Below are 25,607 nucleotides of genomic sequence, written 5' to 3' on the forward strand. Positions count from 1 at the left end.
TAAAAACATAGTACTTGAAACCAAAAAACCCAACTCTCACTGAAATTTTAATCAGCTTTCCTCTAACTGTTCCCCAATTACATTTTTTCCTCCCGCACCTCATTTCTCATGCTTGTTATTCTTTAGAACAGTGTATTTTGTCCTATGCTAAAAGGCAATTCAATAAGTGGACTCAACTTAGTTTGTATAATTGTATCTTAAGCATGAAAATATTTAGTTTCCGTGGCCTATTTCACTTAAGAAACACTGACCTGGTTCTAGTTTTATTACTTTAATTGCTGCTAGCTCACCCGTGTTGATATTTTGAGCCTACAAAAAAAAAAATTTAGAGAGCAGAACACAGCAACCAGCTCTGCATTCTCAACTTGACATTCTCTGACAGCACAAAGAGAAACTGAGATACACAAGGGTCTAAAACAGCAAAACCACTCATTTGGGGTTTCTTTTTGGAACCCAAAACAAGCTCAGGAGCTGCCAATAAATTAAAAACACCTTGTATATTTATGTTTCATGCAAGGCTAGATTTTTTTTTCTCCTAAATACACCATGCATTTATTTTTTTATTGGGTTTGCAGCATGTATTTTCATTAGATAGGCATCATTATTGAGCTCTGTTATATCCAAAGCACTTAATTAAAACAATACACGCCTGTGCTTAATGACAGTGAACCAAACAGCAAGAATTTTGTAGCTAGCATGCTCTTCTCTAGTACACGTTTGTAGTAAGCACTCTTCCAACAAAACTTCTCATCCTGGATCTGTTTTCTACCCAGCAATTCTGTGGCCAACTTCAGCAGCAATTACTCAGCAGCTTAACTGCATTTTGTACAGGGCTCTCATGCCAAAGCCTACATTCCACTGAGCAAACAAGGAAGCTACATTTTTTTAAAGCTATTAAGAAGCAACATAAATTATGGTGATAATGATTTCTCTTCTAGAACCATTGCGTTTGACTACAAACTGAAAACCAAGTATCCATTTACCCAGTGCTTTCAGGACGCTTCTGTGCCCCTGACCCCAGCTATGGGGAGAGGGCAGCAAAGCTGCACCCCAGCGCTGCAGCAGTAGGTCCTGAAGGATGCTCAGCTACAGCCTCTCCTCTCCCCAGGAGAGTCTTGGTACCCAGCGCTGCGCTGGACCACCCCCGTGCTGAATGCTGTGACAGATCCACTCCCTGCACAGCAGCTTTACAGCGGCTTATGGTCTTGTTTAAGGTCTTACACCTTTACAGTGGCTAATGGTCTAATTTAAGTCACTTCAGGAGTTCGAGGGCTCACACCTTTTATGAACTGTCCGTGAGACTCACCGAATACTGAAAGGTATTGATTCTTAACATGGCAGCTTGAGAGCTGGCTGTTGAATGACAAGTGGAGGGGGGAAAAACCATAAGACTATAAAAAATAGCTAGTAATAAAGTCTGGAAATAAACACAGTGTGTATTTCTGGGTTCAGAGATCTACTCGGGTTATTGCTAGTGCAGCCAGTCTCAAACCTCCCACTGTTCCTTGGTGTGGCAATGCTCTTCTGCAGCGCTGGGAGCGCTGGCATTTGCAAATAATTTCCAGTCAGACGGTTATGGATAGATACCAAGACCAGTGGGTATCCTGTAAAAGTCAAGGAGTAGTCCAAACCTGAAAGACTGTAGAAAAAAACAACTAAAAAAAAATTTCTCTGGCAGCCTTTCCTGTAAGTCCTTATTTGCCTACCCCACCAATGGCAGCAGTGTCTCCACTTACCACTGTATGGTGGAACAAAGACATCTAGAACAGCAAAAATAGGAGTTCCTTTCATCTGTACCAGAGAACGAAGGCAACGCATGAGACAGTGTCACCACTGAAACATGAGCTAGGATTTTTATTCCTTATTTCTCCTCCCCACACATTCTTTTCATAGTGAGAAACAAACACAGAGGCAAGATGTTCATGCATCAAAGGTCAGCATTTTTTAACCTCCAAGATTAACAAGAAAAATTACTGAAGATTTAACGAAGACCTGACATCACCAGGGAGTCTTGTTAATACTTAAAGACCTGTTTTGGGGAAACTTGTACTAGTAAGGTAATCAATGAGACACAGCTGTAGTGGATACAAGTAAGGCGATCCTGAAGTCATGCATCCTGCATGCAGCTGGGATGTGCAAGCCAAGCTGGAAGAATTTCACAGGCTTCAGAGGCATCACTAGTCTAACAAAAAATGTTTGGTAATTTTAAAACTTTATTTATTTTTAACAATACTGTGCCCAGCTGTCAGGAATTTGTTTCTCTGACTATGTCTCCATAGGTCACTACGCTCTGCAGAGTGCTACGGCAACTAAAGCCAAGAGAGGATCTAGTGACAATTTTGGATCAAATCTGATTAAAACATATGAGGATACTCGTCACAAAGTCTTCTGTGATGGGGATGCCAAAACCCCATCAATAGTAGACAGACAAATCTATAGATACATCTGGAGCAGGACATGTAAAATCCTAGCCAAAGGAATAGGGTCCGAGCAGTAGGCAGCCTCGCCAAACTGCAGCTTGCCCTGTAAGTGCTCTAACTCCCAGCCTTTCCGATGATGAGGTTACCAGCAATAGCCAGGAGCTCTTCCTCCCATCCCTGTTTCTATGAGCAAGAGCCTGCAACTAATTCCTTCACACGCAGGTTTCACTATGTCCATGGGAATGCATTACACAGGTTTTCCAGAAGCAAAGATCAGCCTATAATGCCTGCATCTACACGCAGTCACTTTACTAAACGTGTACAGCATTTATACAATGTCTGCTCTGGAAAACCATATAAGGATCTCCATTCTAACAGTGGCTAAAAGAATGATACTCTTCCAGAGATCTAGATTGCCGTATCTGGGGAGGAGCTTAAAAAAATGCACCAACCGCTAAGTCAAGCTGGAGAAGCACTACCTAATTAAACAGGAAATAATTGCTACTGTCTCTGTAACAGCAGGATATCAAAATATTATATAAAAAACTGTCACCAACTAGAAATAAAAGTTAGAAAAATCCAAGTTTTGTTGTTATTCCATTATACAAAAATTCATTAATCAAAATGCCTCACAACTGGAAAGGCCTTATTACTCTGAAACAGAGAAGGAAGAACAGCGTACAGGGCAGTACTCGGATGGGCTCTATCAGGGAAACACCACATAGGAGAATTGTAAGATGCTGAAAATCTTTGGAAGGGTCCACTCACACAATCACCTCTGAGATGGCAAATGAAGTTCAACCTTTATTAAACCAAAGTGATGTTGGGTTTTTCCCCAAATATGCTGTGATATAATCATATGAACAAAAGAAATGGACCTACAATCGCCTCAAAACGTACTTCCAATCAATGTGCGGTTACCACTAAAACCAAAAGAACTAGGATGGGGGCAAACAAAACAAATTATTAATGTGCTCTCCATCGGAATACCGCATGCAGCACTTGTAACCCAAACCCCAAAAAGTGGCATAAACTGCAGAGGTCCTGGGAATAGGGACGATTAAAATGGCAATTTCATGCCAAGACACAGAGAAGTCTTTCTAAATCAGACACGAAGTAAATACAGACCCCAAAAAATTAAGTGACCACCTCAATTAACTCTGTAAATATTTCCTGAAACTGAGCAGGACAGGACAGTGTCTCTTTTTTGCAACCAAAAAACCCTAACCCCTAACTCTTCTTTTACACTTTGCTGACCACCCTACACAAATTCTTTGTAACAGTGAAATAAAGAAACACAAAAGACAGAAGTTACTTGTACAACAGCATAACTAATTTTCACCCTTTCTAGCAGGTGTCATTTTGGATGAGAAAATTTGACAGAAACAGAAGGTGAAATTCAAGAATTTTCCTGACACACAACTGCAATAAGAAAAGCAATTTTGCTATCAGTCTCTAAAGTAGACTTTAGATGAAGCTAAATTACTTGTCAAATAAGTTTATTGAGACACAGGAAACAAAACCATGCAAATGAAAATGTGATATGCAACACTCAAGAACACTCAACTCCACAAAACCACTATTACCAGATCGGCTGTCGGTGTTTTGTTACAGATACATCAACCATCCAACAAAGCAGTAACTTGATTTCACCATTAATTTTAGCCCTCTTGAGAGGACACATCTCTGGACAAGGGGACAGATTTTAAGTCCTGTGTTTTACTTAAACTTCTAATGATAACTTTGTAATATTAACATTTTACCTATCTAACATGGCAACGTAGCTTCACTGAAAAAAATTTAAAAACCCAATCATCATGTCTCTTTCAGACCCTCACTGAAAACAGTGTTGTGTCCAGTATTTATGTCCCTGGGATACATCAAGAACTAAGCAATCAGATGAAGCTTCATCTCCTACAATAAACTTAACTGGTGCTAGTTAGAGGAGACACATTATTGTGGACTGTGCATATTTGATAGAGAGCTAATGGCATGAACAAGTTACCCATTACCTTTCTTATAATGAATTCATTATCGTCTTCTCCAAGGTCTCTTTGAAAGCCGAACTTGGGTGGGAGGGCAGATAATTAAAACATAATGGTTCACGCCAAAAATTCGTACTTGCAGTGCAGTGCACTAGTGCATTTCCAGGTACCAGCTAAAGAGCAGGACTCACAGCAGCAGGATCACATCAATCTGACCCATATCCTCATTCCCTTTGAGTCTCTACAGTTCAGCCCTCACCTCTTCAAATTCTAAGATCTCCAGAGTAGAGGCTCTGCTGTGGAAAACACATGGATAAAATAATGCTTCCAACAGGCTACACACAACAAACTTCAAAAATAAAAAAGAAAAATATAAAAAAGCAAATAAAGCCCAAACAAACCCAGACACACTACTAATTATCTCCATGCTAATCATGGCAGAGGAACACAATGCATGAGTCCATCCCAGCTTGCCAAATTGCAAATGCTTGTCCAAAACAGCATCCAAAAGCAATCTGCAGTCATTCTCTATAAAAATACTTCCCTGTCAGCTCAGCAGCCATGGGAAAGCCTTGAATTAGACTATCTTCCCCCACCCCCCAATACCTTTTGCATAGACTAAAAGAACTGCTAAGACCTCTCTCTTCCATGTGCTTCTTTGCAGGTAGAAGTCACTTCTAATTGTTCATCCACTTGGCAAGTTTTTCCATCTTCCACATTGTGCCCTTGGAGTAACGCTATCAAGCGGGAAAAAGCATTATTTCTGATAGAAATAAGTCTCTTCACCCTAAAAAGCTAAAGCATACCTGTTAGACACATGCAAACACTGCAAAGAATTAATATAGAAAACAGTTTATTTTCCACTCCAAGGGATATCAAATAGTGACATTTCAAACGCATCAAGGCAAGTTTCAAACTCATGCAAGGCACATTGTAAAGCATACATCTAGACCTTAAAAAGAGCTGGAGACTTCTTCAGACAAGGTGTGCTACCTAAAAAATACTGCTGAAGGTGAAAATCCATTTACATTTAATATTACCATATTTGGTTTTACAGTTCTGCAAACAAAGACTTTCTCTCCCAAAGAAACTCCTCCCAATATCGAGAGGCTTTGCCTAAACAAGGATTTGAGGACTCTGTCTCGTTACAATATTTCACAGTAAAAACATCTAAAACACTAGTAGGCATCTTCCACCTCTCCTAAAAAACAAAGAGAGAAAAGCAATGCCTTTGGACATCCAAAGAAAGTAAGGTGAGCTATCAAATGGCACAGAGTTCGTTCGGATCATCAGGGCCCCGTCAGACCACTGCCATGCTGCTCTTCAAGTGTACCAGGATTCAAGTTCACTTTGGCACAATGCAAGAAAGCTATCGATTCCCAGCAGTAGAGATCTTCCTGTATTTGTATATGAAAGCATCCGTCTTTCCAAGACTAACTCCATAAATGCCATCTGGCACCAGAGACCCAAAATGTGTCTGTTGGCTGCTGAGACAGGACTCTTCAACACCATTCACCGAGGAGGAAGAATTCCCATCAACATTCAGGGCTTTTGCAGTGGCAGTCTCACTTGCGCCATCAGAAATGGCATTAGGAGAGTCATTTTCGGCACACTTGGTGATGCCATCCATGCGCTTATGGAGATCTTGGCTCAGCAGCAATACAATTGTGCCTCCAACACGAAGTACTCTGGCAATTTCAGGAAAAAGAAAGGTTAAGTGTTCATCCTGCCTGGCACTCATTCATCTGTGCAGAACTCAACACTGCTGACACTTCAGATGCCAGCTGCATTTATAAAACATCTAAGCATGTTAAGGGTCATAGCTCAACTCAGTAACCTACATTTCCAAATGGAATTTAAATTCCCTATCTTCATAACCCTTTCTAAATGTGGGAACTGGGCCCCTTCCTGACTCCCAAACATTTCCAACCTCAGGAGTTCTTTCCATTAGGTTAGCAGGGAAGACAGGCTCAGTTTTTTTGTTCTTGGTATTCTTCCAAGGATCGAGGGCAGTTATCACCTTCGAACCCTGGTTTTGGGTTGCATGAACCTCCCACTAGTCTGCAAAGGAACAACTTCCCAGGGCAGCAAGACCTTCTCAGGCTGGTAAGGCAATTCTGAAGCTGACCCTTCCCTTTGGAGACTTTAAGTCTGGCCTTTCTGTGTTCCACCAATCCTTAATGGCTTTCAAGCTCAAGAAACAGAGAAAAATTAACCATTGTTTGCAATCCATTTTTCTTAGTACGTCAGCAAACATTACACTTGGCCTTGAAAGAAGGGGAAAAAAGACCATCATGGCTCTGTGCAGAGCAAGTGGATTGAACAGTCTTACTGGTGGAGCTCTCACAGTAATGGTCCCTTCCTCACCTCCACCTTCTCAAGGCAATATTTTGCTTAGGATGGCCCAACAGAGCAAATAAGACCGGAAGACAAGCACAGGCAAAGGAATGGATGGTCAGCGCAAGCCGATGTAAGACTGCCCTGCCATTCTGTGGAGCTTTCTTCATCATCTTTCCACCACATTCCTGCATTGGATGAGTGAGACCAACACCCGATGAAGACCAATCCTACAGAAACAGCTTGCGTTCAGCCAAGAAATGAAGTAAATGGCCAGATGGTTTGAACTGCCCCTTAGAAGCAGCCTGCTATTAGCTTGGCTCAACTCTGCCACAAAATGAATGATGGGTGAAAGATGAAAGGAGGTATCTAAAAGCAGAGCAGGTGGCTAGCTGGATATTCCAGTATACGCTAACAGAAAGGAAAATGCCTACCACCATTTTCTGGTTTGAGATCATTCTTGCCAACACAGGCTGGTAAAAGCTTGGTTGTGAACCCAAAAGGAAAGCCTATGATTTTATACAAGCAGACCTCAACCGAGAAAGGATTATTGCTTTATTTGGCTGGCCACGCTTTAAGTTTCTCTAGGTCATCATCTCCTCTTTCTGCCTTGTAAAGAACATTTGAGCGTGACTCAAATATTTCACCATCATGCCTTGTAAAGAATATTTGTGAGTGTGGCTCACACATATTTCACCATCATGCCTTGTAAAGAATATTTTTGAGTGTGGCTCACGCAAGGAGCTCATTTCCTTGTCAGCCTGTGCTGCCAGCAGCATGTTCACAGCTTGCAAGACAAGCCAGGGACAAGTAAAGGACCCAGACATTCACAGCCTGCACAGGATCGGACTACAGAGCAGGAGAGTGTTTGGAATAAAGCAAACCTGAAGCTGACCGAATGCTTAGTACCACAAACCATCACGACATTTACACCAAACCCCAAGCATGTCAAAGGCCACACATACCTCTCCATTTCCTGGAGAATATCTGGTAGGAGCTGTATGTCTTTTGTGATCTTGAACTTCTTCCCAAATGGAATATCCGAAATCACAGCATCAAAGCTTTCTGAAGGCAATGGCAATGCTGCAGAATAAAGGCAGGTCTTTACATCTGACTACGTGAAAAGCAAACAGCAGCTATGCCCCCTTCACCTTACAAAACTGTCTACCACTCAGATTCACAGCTGCTTCTGTACTTACCCTCACAAACGGCACTACAAAGCCACCAACATAGTGCAGACTGGGAAAAGACAACTGCATGAGAGTGTGCCTTATCTTGTAGAATCCCTGTTACTGGTGATATGTTTGCCCTGAATAGCACAACTGCATGGTACCAAACTAACTGCTCCTTCTGAACTCACAGTACATCTTTACAAGCCAAATGCAAAAGAAGAGGTAAGCTTGCAAGCACTTTACTTGGCACAGATGTCAGATACACACATATGAATGGCAAGGAACCACACATTAAATTCCTCTCCATACCCCTTTTCTTCTCCCAAGAATCCAGTTACAGCCAGAATCACTTGGATTCTGGCAGAGCTAGTGTCTGAAGTAACTCCCCAGAGTTCCTGCATACTGGGAATAGTCAGTTCTCTTGTCCATGATGCAGCACTGCACCCTTGTGGTGATGAAGGCCGACCACATACCAGGTTGTGCTGGCCAGAGTGTAGGCAGCACGTGAAAGGACAAGACTATGAGTTCTCCATCCCTCAGGATGCTCAAAATTCGACTGGACAAGGACCTGAGCAACCTGACCCAGCTTTGGGGTTAGCTCTGCTCTGAGCAGATGACCTCCAGCTAACCCCAAAGCTCGGTCAGGTTGCTCTCACCTAAACCCTGCTGTGATTCTATGCCAGCCTTTGCAGAACTAGCTGGAGATGTTTCCTGGGCCGTTCTTGAATCAACTCTTGCAGCACAATTTTATCTACAAGGGGAAGGACAAGTTACTTACAGTCCCTCTCAAAACATGCAGAAATAACAGCTTCTGACCACTGACAAAGACAGCAATTACTTATTCAGTATTAGAAAAGCTCGACATCAAAGTACCTTCCATTATCCAAGAAGCCAAGCCCAATCACAGCTTTTAAGTGAGAAATAAAGCTATGTGTAGTCTTATAAAAAAGAAATAATATTTTTTTACAATTCTGCTAAGAAATAAATATTGCAAGGTAAAAAAATATGCATACTTCATCACCCATGCACAGGTAAAAACACTCAGCTTTTGTCTGTCATTAATTTCATAATTTAGTCTGTCATTAATTTCATAAAGACTAATTTAGACTCGGGCTTTGAGGTCCAGAAGAAGGTAAAAAAATAATTACGTTCTCTCCAGACTAGCTCATGAAGCTAGCAAACAGATTCCCTCTTGCAGGAGAAAGATATCATCATTTAAAATACTCCTACTGCAAAACATCGACAATTCAACATTTTGCTTAGTAAGTCCCCACTATTACCCATTTGGTACATTTAAGTTACAAGGCACATTTTATCTGGATTTGCCCTTGCTGTGTTCCCATCAGACACTAAAAACCCCTCACATGGTATGTACTCTTTCTGGTATTCACGCATTTACCATTAGGACAGACAACTACTGCCCATGTCTGACAATTATTATTCTCATTATCTTCTGCTGAGTTTATTCTTGCCAGTGTTCAGAGGGGGAGAGAACAAATAATTATCTGTTTGCTAGCACTACAGAGTCACTGCTCAGCTATTTGTTGAGAGTTAGCTCTACTACACACCACCTCAAGAAAACCTAGACTACCTGTACAACCCCAGAACCACAAAAAACTTCAAATGTGTCTCACTTGGAAGGCCCACAGACATACCTTTCACAGAAGCTTTAAGTAACTCAATCTTATCCATCAGGCCTGCAGTCCTAATATTCACATCTGCACCCTCTAACTGTGAATCACTTATATCAGCACCCCAATAACAGGCTTCCTGTTCAGAGAAAAAGAGAAAAGTCATCTAGTTGACAAATAGGTGTATTTATTTCATAAACCCTTCTCAGAACTGCCTTGTTACACAGCTCTTCCACCACAAACCCCTTGCTTGGGAGATCTCGTACCATTACACAGAGCAATACATAGACCCAGATGACAGAAGAATGGGGGAAATCTGTGCTGTCTTCACTCCTTTCATGTTCTGCTTAAGACACTTGTAACTTACGGAAAGATTGAGGCTATGTCCTAACAGCAAGACTCCAGCTAGCTACAGCCAGCCACGCTGCCTCTAATACTGACAACTGACCATACTGTCCCATTGTCACCTCCGCTCCCAGGATAAGTCCAGGCAGTTTTAAAAGTCCATGGCTGCCTCACATAAACCCTGCAGTATAAATCCAGGTCTGCCAGCACCCCCTGCACAAGTACACAGGCATTGTTTTACATTCCTGTGAAGGAACATTTCTACTAAAACACTTTTAACAACTGCCTAGAAGGATCAGTTTGGTCCAGCTTTCCAGTAATGGACTTTGGTATAACTGTGGTACCGATTTTTCTTGATGCAACTACAAGCCATCTTGCAAAGGTCCTGCCTGTTGCAACTGTGATACTCACAGGCCACTCTTTGGCAGCTTCCAGCAGTATTGTTCCTAGCCCACACATGGGATCCAGCACAGAGGCACCTGCCTACAGAAATAAAGGGGTTATTGCATCCCAAGCAAGACAGACTCCTCTCCCAGGACAAAGATTACTCAGGAATGTACAGATCACCTACCCACCCCTGCTGAATCCAACAAAGGTAACAATAATCACTGGTTTACCAGGCCAAACTTGCTTCTAAGATAATACAGTAAAAAGCATTCATCGTTTCACTAAAGACAATGCATCAACGCATCTTGCCTTGAGGTGACATTTAGGGGAAAAAATTATGAACGGACTGCAGATGGATATTGGTCACACTTGCTTCTGTTTTCCCTTGGGAGAACAATCACAACCAAGGTTTAAAGCCTGGACAGTGAAAAAATCTTGCCATTTAGACATATATATTCATACAAGGAATAACACCTCGGCTGAGAAGGACCTGAGATTACAGCAGATATCCAGCTGAACAGCAGGTGACAGCACACTATGATCACAGATAAGGCAAAACCTGTCCACATGCATTAGAGCATGGAGCATTAAAATCATCACACTTCTTCAAAGCTTCCAGCTCTGATGAGCAGCAGCCCCCTGTTCATTTGGGACTCTACATCTTTGCCATGAACATTCACTTACAGTGATTTCAGCCAGAGATGCCATGGCCCACGCAACTGTTGACCGCAGTCCTGCTGTTTTGATATACTCCCTGTTTGCCAACGGAAGCCTGCAGACAGCAAAAAATCAATGAAAGATAACAGTGCAACCACCCAGAAAAGCCCGTGAACTGGATAGATCTGCAGTTTGCTTTTGTCCATAACTCACTGCAAAGTCTGGCCTACGTGCTCCAGACAGACCACAAGACTAATGTGACAATCCAGTGAATATTAAACCAGAAGATATATACTCACAGTGGACAGCAAGACTATTTAGAAGTTATGCCTGTTCTGATAATGCTAAGACAAATCTGGTGAGGAGAATGCCTACCTGAAAAGAGGAATCCCCACCACAGAGTGAATGTCATTAAGATGTACAAAGATCTGAAAGAGAAAAAAACATCATCAGCAACCCTCAACCTGACAATAGCTTTAACTCATTTAAACCAGGCACAGAAGATGTTTCTATGAACTTATGATCCTAGTTTTTAAGAACAAAATTGCATGCTTTAGATAATTATGAATAATTGGAAGAAATCACACTAGGTCATCTGAATGCCACTTTAAAGAGGATTTAAGCAAGCTGGGAGGGTAATTTTGTCAGCCAGGAATCCATCAGCAAGCACTTGAATCTTTAAGGGAACTGATTTTTGTAACACTGAATGGATATTCTTAATTATGAAACCATTTACTCTAAGCAGGAGAAAATTATTCACTGTATACTATCACTCAGCTATTCACACAAACACTTTCTTTAAAAAAAAACAAAACCAATTGCCACTAAGCAGTATTTCAGATGGAAGGCAGACATAGGTAATCCTTCCAGAAATATAGGCAGCTCAAAGAAATTGTCCTCCTGTCCCATAGCGAGCATCCCAAAAGAAGACTGAGCACCACAGCAGGTCTTGCAGGACTGTAATCCTTCCCCAGGAAGCCCAAAGAGACACATGATGCTGCTGAAAAATCCCGGTCCTCAGTACTTGAATGGTTCCAGAGCAAACATCTGGACAAGAACAGAAGCCCCGTTTGAGTCTCAACAATGCTGTATTTGATGGACAGCCTGGGAAAACCAGAGCCAATAGATGAACCCAGAGCTTTTACAGAAGGCCTCAGACCTCCCAGCATCAGTGCTGAGAGCAGCTTCCATACACCAAACAGAAGGATGGAGAAACAGCTTGTCAAGTGCAGTGAGTCCTTTCCGAGGCCTCCAGACACCTTACACCATGGAGGGTGCCTTAAACAAGCTGCTTGTCAGGGGCAGGACCTGGGAAGAGGCTCTTCCATAAACGGCATTCTCAAATCGAGATCGTTGAGAAGATGACCTTGCCGCTCACTCTCTTTGCCCTGCAGATGCTAACCTAGCTGCCCAATGGCTCAGGTGATCTCCATTTCCAACAGAGTCCAGCAGTTTGTAAGCGTGGCAGATCCCAAAACATCAGGATGGATCCTGCATGGTCCTTCCCCTGACATACAGGCCCATGCTGGCCGGTCTGGTATTTAAGTGCTCTGGAAGGCGCGCGCACAGTGGCTACTGAAAAGCTTTGCTCAGCGCTACCAGATGATCTCCAGTTAAATTCAGCAGCAGAAGGAAGCAAGGAGAGGCCACCGTCCCATGTGCAAAGAAGCAGAGAACAAAACAAAAGATATTGGGGGCAATTCTGGAAGCAGCAACAGGTCATCTGGCAGACAAGCACCACTACCTCTAGATCCGGGTACCGCAGATCAACCCGCCACCCACACTGCTTCATGAGCGCTACGCCAACGGCTCTTCCAATCTCCTGCAAGGGGGAAGAACAGTCACAGGCAGTAAAAATAACAGAATTAAGAAAACTACAGAACAATCCTCACAAATACCTGTAAAAAGAAAGAGTCTCTCTCTATCCCAAAGAGAACAATTTGTACAAAGACTGCAAGAGGTAGAACAGGGCAGAGAGCATGTCAGCGAGGAGCAGCGCAAACACACCACAGGACAAAATGACTATCACTCAGATGGAGTGCGGGAGGCTGAAGTTCAAGTCCTGCCCAAGGTACAAAAATATTTGTATTTTAGAATTTTTTAGAATTTAGAATTTTAGAATTACATATCACAAGCAGAAAATTTGGCTGTAAACTAGATTAACTAAGAGAAAAACCTGAGAATGCACAACTACGACACGCAGTTTTAATGCTTTTATGGCATCTAGAAAGCTTTGACTACCTTCAGAGTATGAGAATTCAAACACACAGCACAAATTTAAGTAACCATTTGTGTTGCCAGGCTCACGTATCCCATCTTCCCAGTACTAAAGCTGGGACTGTACTAAAATGCAGTAAAGTACTAGCTTTAGAAGGAACAAAAAAAATATCTAGAGAAACTACTGTTATCTTCAAGTAAGAGAAATCTACATAAATTGCAGTCACACAGTTTTTTTATTTTTTTATTTTCCTCACAGTAGAAAGACATTATAGATGAGAAGAGTGCTGAATGGAAAGGGCCCCTGGAAGTCTCAACACCACCAAGCTCTCCCAAGGACCAAGATCCACTTCACCCAGGACTCATCCCAGGGCTGCACCCGCCCTTCAAGGGAACTAATTCTCCCCCGTACCCAGCCAGAGCCCACAGAAGCTGCAAGTTCTGGCTTTTGTCCCCTACATTGTCTGACACAACTGAGAGGAGTCTGGCTCCATTGTCCTTGCAACAGCCCTTTAAGTAGCCGTGAACTACCATCAGGTTGCTCCTCAGACTCCACTTGAGCTCACAGGCCCAGCTACCTCAACCTTTACTCATCCTCAATAAAAGGCATTGATTTGAAAAATATTCAGGGCAACACTTCCCAGAAGTTAACAACTGCCCTTGTATTTCCACTTGTTTCAGGTAAATGCGGGTTAAGGGTTTTTTTGAGAAAATACAGAAAAAGCCTCGATAAGTTTGTTATGCTAAAAGATACAACACACAATTGAAGTGACAAATAAACTACACATCTCCTTTCACCTTTGCTAAATTATTTTAAAACATAGATACTTTAGCGTACCTGTGAAGGAAGTATTTTGGCGGTCGCTCCACTACAACGACAAGAAACTCTGAAACTGAAGTTAAGCTGCTCACTATTCGCAATAGGCTTCTCTCCACTGCTTTTGGAAGGGTCTTGTAAGGAAGTCTCACTTTCAGTCCGGCAGTGCTGATCGCTCTTTCTTTCTGGTACCACACACCCCTCTCCAGCTCCTGCCTGACATTCCTCAGACACAGTCTCTCTCACTTGTTCCGTTTTCTGCCTTTTAATTGCAATATTTGTCTCTTCTTCTGATTTTCTCTTCAGAGGCAATTGGTTTTCTTGAGAGACATCATCTTTTTTCTCCTCATGCCCATGAAAGTTTCTCCAAATAGAGATAACATCCAGCCAATACTTTGGCTCCTCAGTGACAAGGCTTTTTATCTCTTGCAGCATTTTCCCTGGAAGAAAAAGCAGTTTCGGGGTAAGCAGTTCAGTCTCAGCATTTGATTTTTCCTACAGATTGTGAAGAGTTGTTAACAGAGACTGTGTTCAGATTTCATTCCCGTGTGAATCCAGGAAGTATAGCAGCAGCAGACATCACAGGCACAGCTGAGCTCTCAACACCCACATACCCCACCAGCAGAGACCCAGGTATCCCTCTGATTATAAGCTCTGCAGAACCAAGATTCAGTCGTGTGGGGGTTGAATTCTGCAGAATTCAGCAGCTCTAGAAAACCAGAACACCTCTGAGGGTCTACCACGCCATTCTCCCCAGAAAGCACTTGGTCCAGAATGTGGGACACTTTCAGGATTGAAAGACAGACATGAACACAAATGGCTTTGATTCAGCTCAGAATAAAAGCCACAAGTTTATTCTTTAAGAAAGGAAATCACTCCTTGCTACTCATCAACCTGCCTTCAACGCTGCAAAGTCTTCGACACATGCCTAAACTTACACCTGTGGGCAGTCATCCTCTTGAGCTAGCTACAATAAGAGAGACACCAGGAATATACAGGCCAATTCACTTAAAAACCTTGAAGGTGGTCAAGGCTCGGGGGCAGAGAGGGTGAAGAGAAAAGGTATTTCTTTTTCTCATTTAGAATAATGGTTAACTTTGATCCTCAAAGCTGAAGGCCACCTGTGATCCCCTAAATAAAGCCACGCAGATATGAATACGTCTTACTCGAAGTTCTTATTCCAACACTGACAAATAACGAGACCTCTGAGTAGCTGAGATTTACAAGAAATCTCTGTACTGAACAGTTAAGTGACACAGGATATACATCTCAATCCACTTTGCCTAAAGGAAAATGTGACTCATTGTTAAAATGCATACAAGGGGTCCAGAACTGGACTGCAGTTTTATTAATTTTTTAAAGATTTTTTTGGGGGGGTGAGTTGTTACACATACACATATACATACAGTGCCAGCAGAACACAGGCTAGTAAAATACCTATTTAAAACATTTTAAATCCATTTTCAGAAATAAAAGCATAAAACATATATCTGGGTGAAAGATACTTCAGAATTGATTATTGCCAATTAGAATTACAGCTGTTCGTAAGCAAATAAAGTAAATCAAATGTTAACTTTATAAGTAGGACTGGAGTTGGGACTTCACCTCTCTGCGTGCCCAGCTGTGAGCAGGCTGGAGGGGATGCCCACGGGAAGGGGTCAGTGTCGCACCTTTATTTTGAGAAACCGTCAGTGGGGTGCGTTTCTTCAACAGCAAAAAGAGTCTCTCTCCAGACTTCAGTTTCCTCAGCTCGCGCGGCTCCGCCTCTGTGCTGAAGAAGACCTTTCCTGTGACATAGTCGACCTTGGGGGAAAAATAGAAACCGACCCAACCCAATGTGGGACAGTGTCTGGAGCGAGCACTTCCAGTGGCCCCACAGCCCCTCACACCCGCTCACCCCTTTGATGTCAAAAAGAGTTAAAAATCCACTAAATTGAGCAACCTTGATGCGATGGCTTACTGCAAAACCATAGCAACAGGAATAGAAAGTCCCTAAAACAAAAAGCCCATAAACATCAATAATCCAATTTTGAAGTCAGCCATTGTTCCAAGCGGAGCCCCAACAGAACAGAAAGTTAAACAGTAACCTAGAGATAACTGATAGGATGAAGGTATAGCCTCCAATTACCTTAGATAATTTTAATACTAAAAATCACACCACTAGGAGGAAAATTATATGTAAATATAAGATGACCTTAATATAACAGGCCAGACAGAAATCTAGATGTGCACAAATGAGTTTTTGTTACATAACTACCAGTGATCAAACAGTTATTTTGATGTGATTTTCCTTCGTTATCTTTTTGTATAAAAGACACTATGTGTTTCCTAACAGGTACGCTGGCTTAGCAAGCAATTGCCTAGCATCCTTTTTTGCACAGAACTGGAATAAAACAAAAAACTGGAAAAACTGGACTAAAACAAACGGCTGCATCCCCAGCAGCGTGGCCAGCAGGGCGAGGGAGGGGATTCTGCCCCTCTGCTCTGCTCTGGGGAGACCCCCCTGCAGGGCTGCCTCCTGCTCTGGGGCCACCAACAGCAGGACATGGACCTGTTGGAGCAGGGCCAGAGGGGGCCACGAAGATGCTCAGGGGGCTGGAGCACCTCTGCTGTGAGGACAGGCTGGGAGAGTTGGGGTTCTTCAGACTGGAGAAGAGAAGGCTCCAGGGAGACCTTAGAGACCCTTCCAGTCCCTAAAGGGGGCCTACGGGGATGCTGGGGAGGGACTCTGGATCAGGGAGTGGAGTGATAGGACAAGGGGTGATGTTTTTAAACTGAAAGAGGGGAGATTTAGATCAGATATTAGGAAGAAATTGTTTACTGTGAGGCTAGTGAGACACTGGCCCAGGTTGCCCAGGGAAGCTGTGGCTGCCCCATCCCTGGAGGTGTTCAAGGCCAGGCTGGATGGGGCTTTGAGCAGCCTGGTCTGGTGGGAGGTGTCCCTGCCCAGGGCAGGGGGGTTGGAACAAGATGTTTTTTAAGGTCCCTTCAAACCCAAACCATTCTGTGATTCTGTGAAGTATCTTGGCTCCGTGTGCCGGTTGGTTTTTGCACGCCGGGTAAAGAACCCGGATCGGGACAGCACCGTGGCGGGGAGGAGGGTAGCGCCGGCCTCGGCTCACCGGGGGTAGCGACGGGACACGGCCTGGCCGAGGGGCAGCTATCCCTGCCCACGGACGGTCCTTAGCGGTCCCCTCCGGGCCAGACGGACCACGACCGGCCCCTCCGGGTCCCCCCTCAGGCAAGCGGCGGCACAGCCCACGTCGCGGCCGCCCGGCCCCGGGGCGCCAAGCCAACCAGGCCGCGTTCCCCGCCGATCGCGACGCGGACCGGATCGCCGCGCCCCGGGTGGGCACCGGCTTCGTTTCCCCCCTCACCTCCGTGGCGCCGAGCCGCGCCTGCACCTCCCGGGCCAGGAAGGGCTCCATGCCACGGCCTGCCGTGCAGAAGTACCGCCCGCCCCCCGCCGCCATCTTGACCCGCCCTCAGGGGCCCGGCCCTCTTCAGGGGCGGCTCTCCGCCCTCAGCCCGCCCCGCTACCAGAGGAAGGGATGGGAAAGCAGCTGATCGGGAGTGTGTTTGTGCTTTCGGGGGGACGGATCTTCACCCGCCCCCCCGGAACCATGGCGGCCTGAGGGAGCGTGGGTGCAGGACGTGGGACGAGTTACCGCCAGCAGCTCCTTCTCTGCTGCAGGAGCTTTTCTTCTCCAAACTACTCTGCTGCAGGGGGGAGGTTCTCATCCCCCCATCCCACTTACTTACGTGGAACAGAGCCAGAGCATGAAGTGACACGGTAAAGTCCAAGTCCAGATGGTGGGCTTCTGGTGAGCCCAAAAGCAAACCCTCCAACAGCAGGGAAAGGGAAGGTCTGTCTCACCTACCACAGCTGATGCATCTCTGGATTAATTAAAACTGAAGCTGTCCCTTGGCAGGAGCAAAGCCATCTGTGCTCCGGACCACACTGCTCTCCAACAAGCACTCAAAAGCCAAAGGTGGGAGGGAACAGATTCAGTCTTAAAAATACCCGCTGTCTTTGTTCTCTTCCCTCAGTCAGCCAGGGATTTTTATTATGGACTCTGGGCCACCTCTGGAACAGCTGAGCACCCTGCAGCACGAGCCCAGCCATGCACTAGGTCCACCTGCACTGTGAGTGGTCATGGCCAACAGCTGCTGGAAGCAGCCACCAATTTAGGTTATTTAAATTGTGGGCTCTCTGCATGTCTTCATCTGAAGACAGTTACCCAAACCCATCAAACTCAGTGGAAAATAGAGGTCCCCTCAACAATCCCACTATCTTTCACTATTTTTGTGTTGATGCCTGTAAGACACGAGCTGGTTAACAGCTGCGGGAGAAGGTTTTTGAGGAACTGGAGGCACTGAACGAGCTATATGGTGCTGGCTTACACACGGGCTGAGTGGAAGACTGACAGCTGCCTTTCACCAGGTGACATGTTCACTTACCTTGGTGACCTGCTGCTGCCATGCCGGAGAGCAGCTGCACTTCCAAGGAGCCTTCACCACAGCTGGATGTCGATGCAGAGTAGCTGTGTGCTCATGTGAGGGTGTAGGGATGGAATAATTTCACAAGAGTACCCAAAACCCTCTTTGGCCACACCACAGAGTTTCCCCTCAAAGAGTGTACATTCAGCAAAGCAAGTCTTCTTTCAGGAATCATTCTTCCCCCCTCAGATGAAGTCTCAGAAAACTCACTCAAGATAAAGCTTACCAGTAGTTGATGAACACTCACAGAGCAATACAGGCAGACTCCTGTGGCTCATCACCACAGCATTTTCTAATATGAGGAGGCTTTTAGTAGGATATTAGTTGAACATAACTCCCCCCACCAGTTCCCCCAGCCCCACTCTTCGATTCCATATATCCCTGCTGCATTGCCCTGTCAGCTCTGGCAGAACAGCTAGTGCATGTGGCCAAGTGTGAGCCTGGCTCTGAGCAGTGACACTGCAGAAGAGCTTGTTCAAAGCCCAGTCAGGTTACTACTTACTTACTCATAAATAACAGTGGGCAAGAATACATTAAAATTGTAATGCTGCTCAAAAATATCTTGTAAAATCATCACCACAGTAGGCATATTTATTTCCACACCCCACCCTGGCAAACGGAATAGACAAATGCTATTCTCTGAGCATCCAATGGTTGAGAAACAAAATTTTAAGGGTGCCAAACCTTTCTCAGCACCACACTGTGATTAGTCCAAGAGGGTGCTTCAGACAGCACAACTTTTAAGCCACCTTCACACAAAATAGCTGTCGTGTTCAACATCTCTGTGGACAGGCTGCCCAGCATTCATGAGCACTGACACATATAACTCTATTAGGGGTTGCACATCAGGTGGCAAAGCCCTCAAGACCTGTCAGAAGAACCCCACCGGGTATACAAACCAAGGAAAAAAATTAAGAATTAATCACATAGGTGAGGAATCTGGACTTCCTGTGTCAGATAACAGCCGCAGGTTCTTGATGTCAAGATCTGGGTTCAAGTGCCCCCTCTCTCCCAAAACACACAACTCACACATTTTCAAATTCTGGTTTAATTTTTTTTTTTTTAAATAAAAGACAGTTTCCAGATACCTAATCATTACTGTGCTGTTTGTGCAGGACAAACGAACTTTAAATACTAAAATGCACAAGGCAAGTTGAAACAAGCTGTTTGTTTCAAACTGCTCAGCGGTGCAGGCTCAAGCACTTATTTGCAATGGCTTTACTCTGTACAATCGGTTCTATGTAGCAATGACTGTATATAAAGAATATAGTACACACTATTGTTTTCATTGTCAATTTACAAGAGAAAAAAATAAATATTTTCCATTCTTATTATACATTAACACTTCGGTAGAAAGTTACAGCTGTTGTGTTGGCATGACCTGCAACTTCAGGAGGAAAAAGGACATGCATACCTATCTATTAAGAACTCTAAACTATGACTTTGTAATAAATTACAGAGGATAGATACCAGCCAACAGAATATCGATTATCTGAATTCAGTACATTTGTGATTCTTGCTCCAAGGAAAAAACAAAACAAAAAACAAAAAAAAACCCTTGCAAAATACAAAAGCTAGTAGTTTGTATTATGGAAATAAGACAAACCATGTATGGTACAGCCTTTTCTTCAAAAATAGGCTTGTGGTTTTAGGCAAAGAAGATTAAGTAGTTGAGTTAGTCCTTGCACCCTTCACACATAACTAGCACCGTAAAGATGCAAGGACCTCAGCAAACACCTAGAGTTCATGCTTAGTAACTAAAGCATGCATTTTGTAGAGGTTGTGCATGTTACGTATTCTGTTTATTAAGGTTACTGTGCAAAAAAGATTCTCAACCACTGAAGTTGTTTCTGTAATTCTGTTAATTATTTGCAACATTTCTAAAGTTTAGCAGGCCTGTGCGAGATTAATGAAAGAAAAAAGTCATACTTGTGGTTCACCCTTGACTGCTATACACAGACACTGTACCAATGAATTGGCAAATCAGGAAATAATGGCAGCAGCCTAAGTGTCCGATGAAGTGGGGAAAAAATGAGTTAATATGCATTGCAGATTACTTAAAAATATATAGATATTTTAAAATGGCACAAAGCTTTGTACAGGTGGATGTATCAGTGCAAATACATATATATATATATGAGGTACCAATTTATTCAGGCCAGACCTAATTATATGTATCTTACAATCACTTTCTTAATTTCCTGTTGCCAGACAGAGGCTGACAAGCTGTAGCATTGAAGTAAAATCAAAGTCAAAACAATTTTTCAGCATATCATTGTAATTTCCCTACAATTTAGTTTCTGAGCTTCTACTCCTCAAGACTGCTAAATTATTATTTTTTATTTTTAAACACACACTTAGTGTTAATTTTCTTTTTCAAGATTTGAGACTTGATTATAGGAAAAAGTTAAACCTGTATATGTAAACTGGAACAATAACTATAGATGGCTGAATATTTTAACGTTGTTTGAAAATTTATCGAGTCCTGTCAGAAAGAAGGAACACAGTTATTGCTATTTGGGGACTTAAAAACAAAAGAAACCAACCTGAAGGCATAGACAGCACTGTTCCAATGGTGAAAGTTAAATAGATACAAAACAGCATTCTGCCTAGAATCAGTCCTTTTGCATTTGAACACTCTTCAAGTTATCTACAGTTTTCTCTTCCAGGCAACTATGATGACATTTACATGGAGATATGGATTTGAAGTGGCTAACTGTGGGACACACACAGCTCTTCAACTCTGGTAATTCTTTCTTGAGACGTTCCAGCTGCTCCACCTGGAATATATTTGGTTGTTCAGGATTCGAGTCATATATCCTGAATAAACGAGAAAAGAAAAAACACTGATGAGTATAACCTGACAGCTCACAGAACTTTAGACTAGATGAAGCAACTGGGATTTTTTTTCCCTACTAGAGTAAAATTTGGTATCAGCAAGTCTATGAAAACATATGTTCAAGGTTAGTACCCTAAGTTTTGCTGCTTATCTTGCAATATAAAATAGTATTCTTTTTACACAATGGTTAATGCTTCACTGGATATACTAAAAAGCTACCCTCTGTCATTAATCTCACTTACTCTCCTGAAAAATGTGATTTTACAGGTGGCACTATGCAGTAAAGTAAGAGCAGAGTTCCAGGCTTCAAACTTAAAAGCGTAAGAAATTTCAGAGAGATTATTTGAACAGACTGTGATATACTACTTGTACATAATACTGACTGGAGTTTATACTTACGGTTTCAAGAAGTATTTCAGCACCACCCCCCAATTCAGAACCTTTTTTTTTTTTTTTTTTTTTTTTTAAGATTACCATTACAGTATTAGGTGAAGAGTGAAAAACAGAAAACCTGATCTTTATTTATGCCTAATGCAAACTTAACAATTGTATTATTTTAAATAGCATATCCTCTTTTCACTTTCTTGTTTTCACATATGTAAACAAAGTTGCAGGATTTGAATTGTCAACATTGTACCAGATTATTCTCCAAATCCAAAAGACATTTTGAGTTTGACAGTGTAGGCACTGAACACAACTCAAACACTCAAATAGTATTTTGGTGTAATGCATTATAAAAGTAAACCCATTCATGTTCCTGTAAACTAAACTTGGTACAACACTTACTATAACAAGGATATATTCTCATCTCCCGACTTTGATTTCTAACATCACTATGTTATTTATATCCAAAATTTAAATCCTGGTATCCAGTTCCCCTCACTAGTAGCTATTGCGCATATAAAGTTTCAGGTATTGCAGGTCTCCAGGTTCATCTCCCTCAAATGAAAACTTCTGGAAGGAATTACTGTAGCTTCTGCCTTAGTCTCTTATGAATATTCATACTTCCATTTATGATTCCTTTAAGAACATTATTTGTTTTTATTCCATCATCCTTTCTCTTTCGTATCATAATTCTAAGTTATGTCCAAAAGGAACACAATGTCATAACCAAAACAACAGAGTGCTACATGATACCGTGCCAGATGTCTTTTTACCCTGGCAAGACAATTTATGAACTGTTGGCAAGTCCAAGACATCAAAAATAATATGCAGCTCAAAGAGTGATAACAGTAAATAGGATTCAAATGAGGAAACACTTCTGCAGGAAATATAGTTATGGATAACACTGCCTACAGTAAGACCACAGATAGTTTCTGAAAAGAAGTTCCTGTAAGTGAGGACAAATGCTTTCCAGTTTTATAAAATATGAACAGAAGGCACAGTAGTTAAGTTACTTGCACAGCACCTATAATCCAATACAGGCCTAAAATATGACCCAAAATCGCCTAATAGAAGCTATCTGCAAAATAAAAGCCCAACTTTCCTTCCTTCCTTCCTCCCTCCCAGGATGCAGGTACGACCTGTGCTTCCTTCAGTTAAGTTAGCTTACACATCATAAATTTCTCTATGCATTCAAGACAAAGCACTGAAATTAGAAGATAGTCTTCTGTACAGCAACACACCTCAGGAAGTGCCAATCTTAAACTCTCATCACTAGAAGTGCAAAGGTATGTTTCTGAGCTCCTTGTTCCTAAAACACGGCTAAGCATGTTTCTAAGCAGCTTCTGGCAGGTATTTTATTAGTTCTTTACTAGGGCAAGCATGAATTCTGTAACTCTTCCTCCACATTCAGTTCTTTTCAATTGAGATTTTTGACAAGTCCAGCCCTCCAAGTGCCTTTCAGACTGTCCACTGGAACCAGTCCGCTCCAATGCATATACAGTGATTCCTCTAAACCAAAAGCAGAGAAGACAAGTTGAGGCACAGCTATCATTGTACCTCAGAATTTCTTGTCCCCCCTTTTCGTTTGGGTCCATAAAAGTACACCAGCAGTTGGCAAAACGAGAGCATAGCTCCAGGACTTCTGGTATGAATTATTTCCAACATCACATATCAGAATAAGGAATAAACTCTCATCTCCCTATCCTTTATTCTTCAACAGGACAATTTTTTATAAGTAACTATACACCAAAGTTCCTCCATTTGATGTCCTATTAATAAGCAAGCCTTGCAGAAGACTGGGAAGTCCTTTTGTAGTAATTTAAATTAGCACTTTCTACAAAAAGCTTTGCAGGACATTCCAGGGTTATGCAGTGGGCATAGAACTGATGTGCTTTGTGCCTATTAAGTGTTTTTGCAACCTCTGAAAACACATACATCCAGCAAGTCTCAGTCAGCAGCACCAAAATACTTTATGAAGCTTTTAATTGAAACTTTTCATTTTTCTTTACATGTCAACGTAAACTTGAGTTTAATTTGCAATTCACAAAACAGGAAAAGACACAATGTTACACACTGCCATTGTGTAACATCTTAATTCAGTCATTGAGTAGATCAAATTATAAATCAACTAATACCAGTTAACTTCCTACATATATCCATGCTGTTATTTCCCTAAGTAACATTCAGTTTCAGGCAAATAAAATGATGCCGATTTAGACAGTCGTCCAGTTTTGAAAAGTGTTTTGAATGCTTTTGGCCTTTATTACCAGCTAAATCTGTGTTAGTTTTGGAAAGTCACTAATAGAGCATAGAGCTTTTTTTCCTGGAGTCTGCAAATGCAACATGCAGCCGTAAGGAACTGCAGTGTTTACAGAGGAGACAAACATGCTTAAGATTCTCACGGAAAAGCTTTCAGCAAAAATGTTTAAGGATTACCAATGTAATATTTTCATGCAGCTGTGCGTATTATTCAACAAACAGAACTCAGACCATGTCAAGTGAATAAAAAAAAACAGAAAATGCAAGTATAATTTAGCACCCACCCCCTCTCCACGTTGGTATTTAATATATAGCCAACTGCTGTAAAAACCTAAGACTGCATTGTTCTTACTGAGTTAAGTATATTCAAACACAGAAGTATTTCCTGGACTGTTTACAAACCTTATCCAGGAGAAAAATACCAGACAAATCACCTCTCAAATCCTACTTTAAAATTCATAATTTTTGCCAATACAGAGAACTTCAGTACAATAGGTTAAAGTTTCTTCTCTAAATAAAATCTAAACATCAAACTAATATAGCATTTTAAGCATGAGATTTAGTTTTCTGTGTGAACAGGAGATACCCAGTCATGCATTTAAAGTACCTTTCTGGATTAGGGCCCAAAGAAAAGCCTGGAGGCAGACGCAGCAACACCTTTTCTGCGCAAACTACACAAGTAGTTTGGATATTTTAGATGCCAAAATGAAAGCTAGTTGAACACTGGAAAAAAACAGAATATTGTTCTGGTAGCTGCACTAGATGATCCATTTGGCTTGATGATTTTGTGTATGTCTAACAATCTGCAGCCCAAGTGGAGAAAGGACTGGGGGGGGCAGGGGGGAGATTCTTTCCCCTGCCCCAGCGAGATCGTGCTTTTAATAGCGTTGGCATTTATAAGCTTCCCAGATTTAGTCTTGCACTTTTTCTCCATGCAAAACAAAGTCAGACCCCTACCTGTATATTTTTTTGCCCGACACTGGTATCAGCAACTTTTGGTATTCAGGACACAGTTTTTCTGCCATCTTCGCAAGCAGCTACAATGTTTTGCTCAATTCTACACAGACGATTAAAGTTTGGAAAAAGTAGCTTATAGAAATCATCTCTACCCAGACAGTTCATAATCTTTGAAATAATTACCACGTGCAGTAAAAATAACTCAGGGCCATATCCAAGCAACCTAAAATTCACTAAAATTCCTGTATTAACTTCCTAGCTTATTCAGACAAATAACACTTAAGATGGTTTAAGTAAAGGTCTAGTAAACAGCAACTCAAAACACCAGGCACAGCAATTTTTGATAAATATCTGGACTTTGCCTTAAGTCCGGAGAACCAAAATTCTGCAGAAGCCATGGAAGAAGCACATCTTGATTCAGCCCTGGAAATACACTGGAATTTGAAGATGCAACCACAGCATAAACTGGCTTTACACTAATAAACAGATTACTGCAGTCCCTGCTTATTCTAGACCTTGAACCAGGCATGTACATCTCTCTCTTTACTGGATTTCTGCTACACTGTAGTTTTGAATTTATCTATTTCTAAACTTCAAACAGCACAGAATACGCATGCTTACACCATACCTATTTAAACTTTTGACAATTTAAACTCTTGATATTAACTTCATACTCTCAAATGATTTGAAAGACTGTCCC

General features: G+C 42.3%; 2 protein-coding genes across 11 annotated transcripts in view; both read right to left on the reverse strand.

The window, feature by feature from the left end:
* Positions 1–3,936: 3,936 nt before the first annotated feature.
* Positions 3,937–17,445, reverse strand: THUMPD2 (THUMP domain containing 2). Of its 4 annotated transcripts, XM_054197006.1 has the most exons (12): positions 17,346–17,445; positions 15,639–15,771; positions 13,990–14,408; positions 12,679–12,756; positions 11,310–11,362; positions 10,962–11,049; positions 10,302–10,373; positions 9,570–9,684; positions 7,708–7,825; positions 5,922–6,093; positions 5,043–5,142; positions 3,937–4,701 (listed from the first exon to the last, which is right to left on the reverse strand). In XM_054197006.1, the coding sequence occupies exons 1-11, from the start codon at positions 17,439–17,441 to the stop codon at positions 5,083–5,085; spliced, it is 1,404 nt and encodes a 467-aa protein (XP_054052981.1). In that variant the 5' UTR covers positions 17,442–17,445; the 3' UTR covers positions 3,937–4,701; positions 5,043–5,082. The 4 variants fall into 4 exon arrangements, 3 of the variants coding, with proteins under 3 accessions (XP_054052981.1, XP_054052980.1, XP_054052982.1); XM_054197005.1 differs by having other exon boundaries at positions 3,937–5,142; XR_008465731.1 differs by lacking the exons at positions 3,937–4,701; positions 5,043–5,142; positions 9,570–9,684 and having other exon boundaries at positions 5,957–6,093.
* Positions 17,446–19,491: 2,046 nt separating this feature from the next.
* The window catches only part of GPCPD1 (glycerophosphocholine phosphodiesterase 1), a 48,890-nt gene continuing 42,774 nt past the window's right edge, over positions 19,492–25,607 (reverse strand). For 6 of the 7 annotated variants that reach the window (XM_054196410.1, XM_054196409.1, XM_054196408.1 and 3 more), the window contains exon 20: positions 19,492–21,288. In XM_054196410.1, the coding sequence (XP_054052385.1) occupies positions 21,084–21,288 (205 nt within the window). In that variant the 3' untranslated portion in view covers positions 19,492–21,083. Of the gene's footprint in view, positions 21,289–24,908; positions 25,008–25,607 lie in introns of those variants that run through there. The other variant, XM_054196415.1, reaches the window with a different exon arrangement.

Source organism: Rissa tridactyla, chromosome 3 (assembly GCF_028500815.1).
Source record: "Rissa tridactyla isolate bRisTri1 chromosome 3, bRisTri1.patW.cur.20221130, whole genome shotgun sequence".
NCBI lineage: Eukaryota > Metazoa > Chordata > Aves > Charadriiformes > Laridae > Rissa > Rissa tridactyla.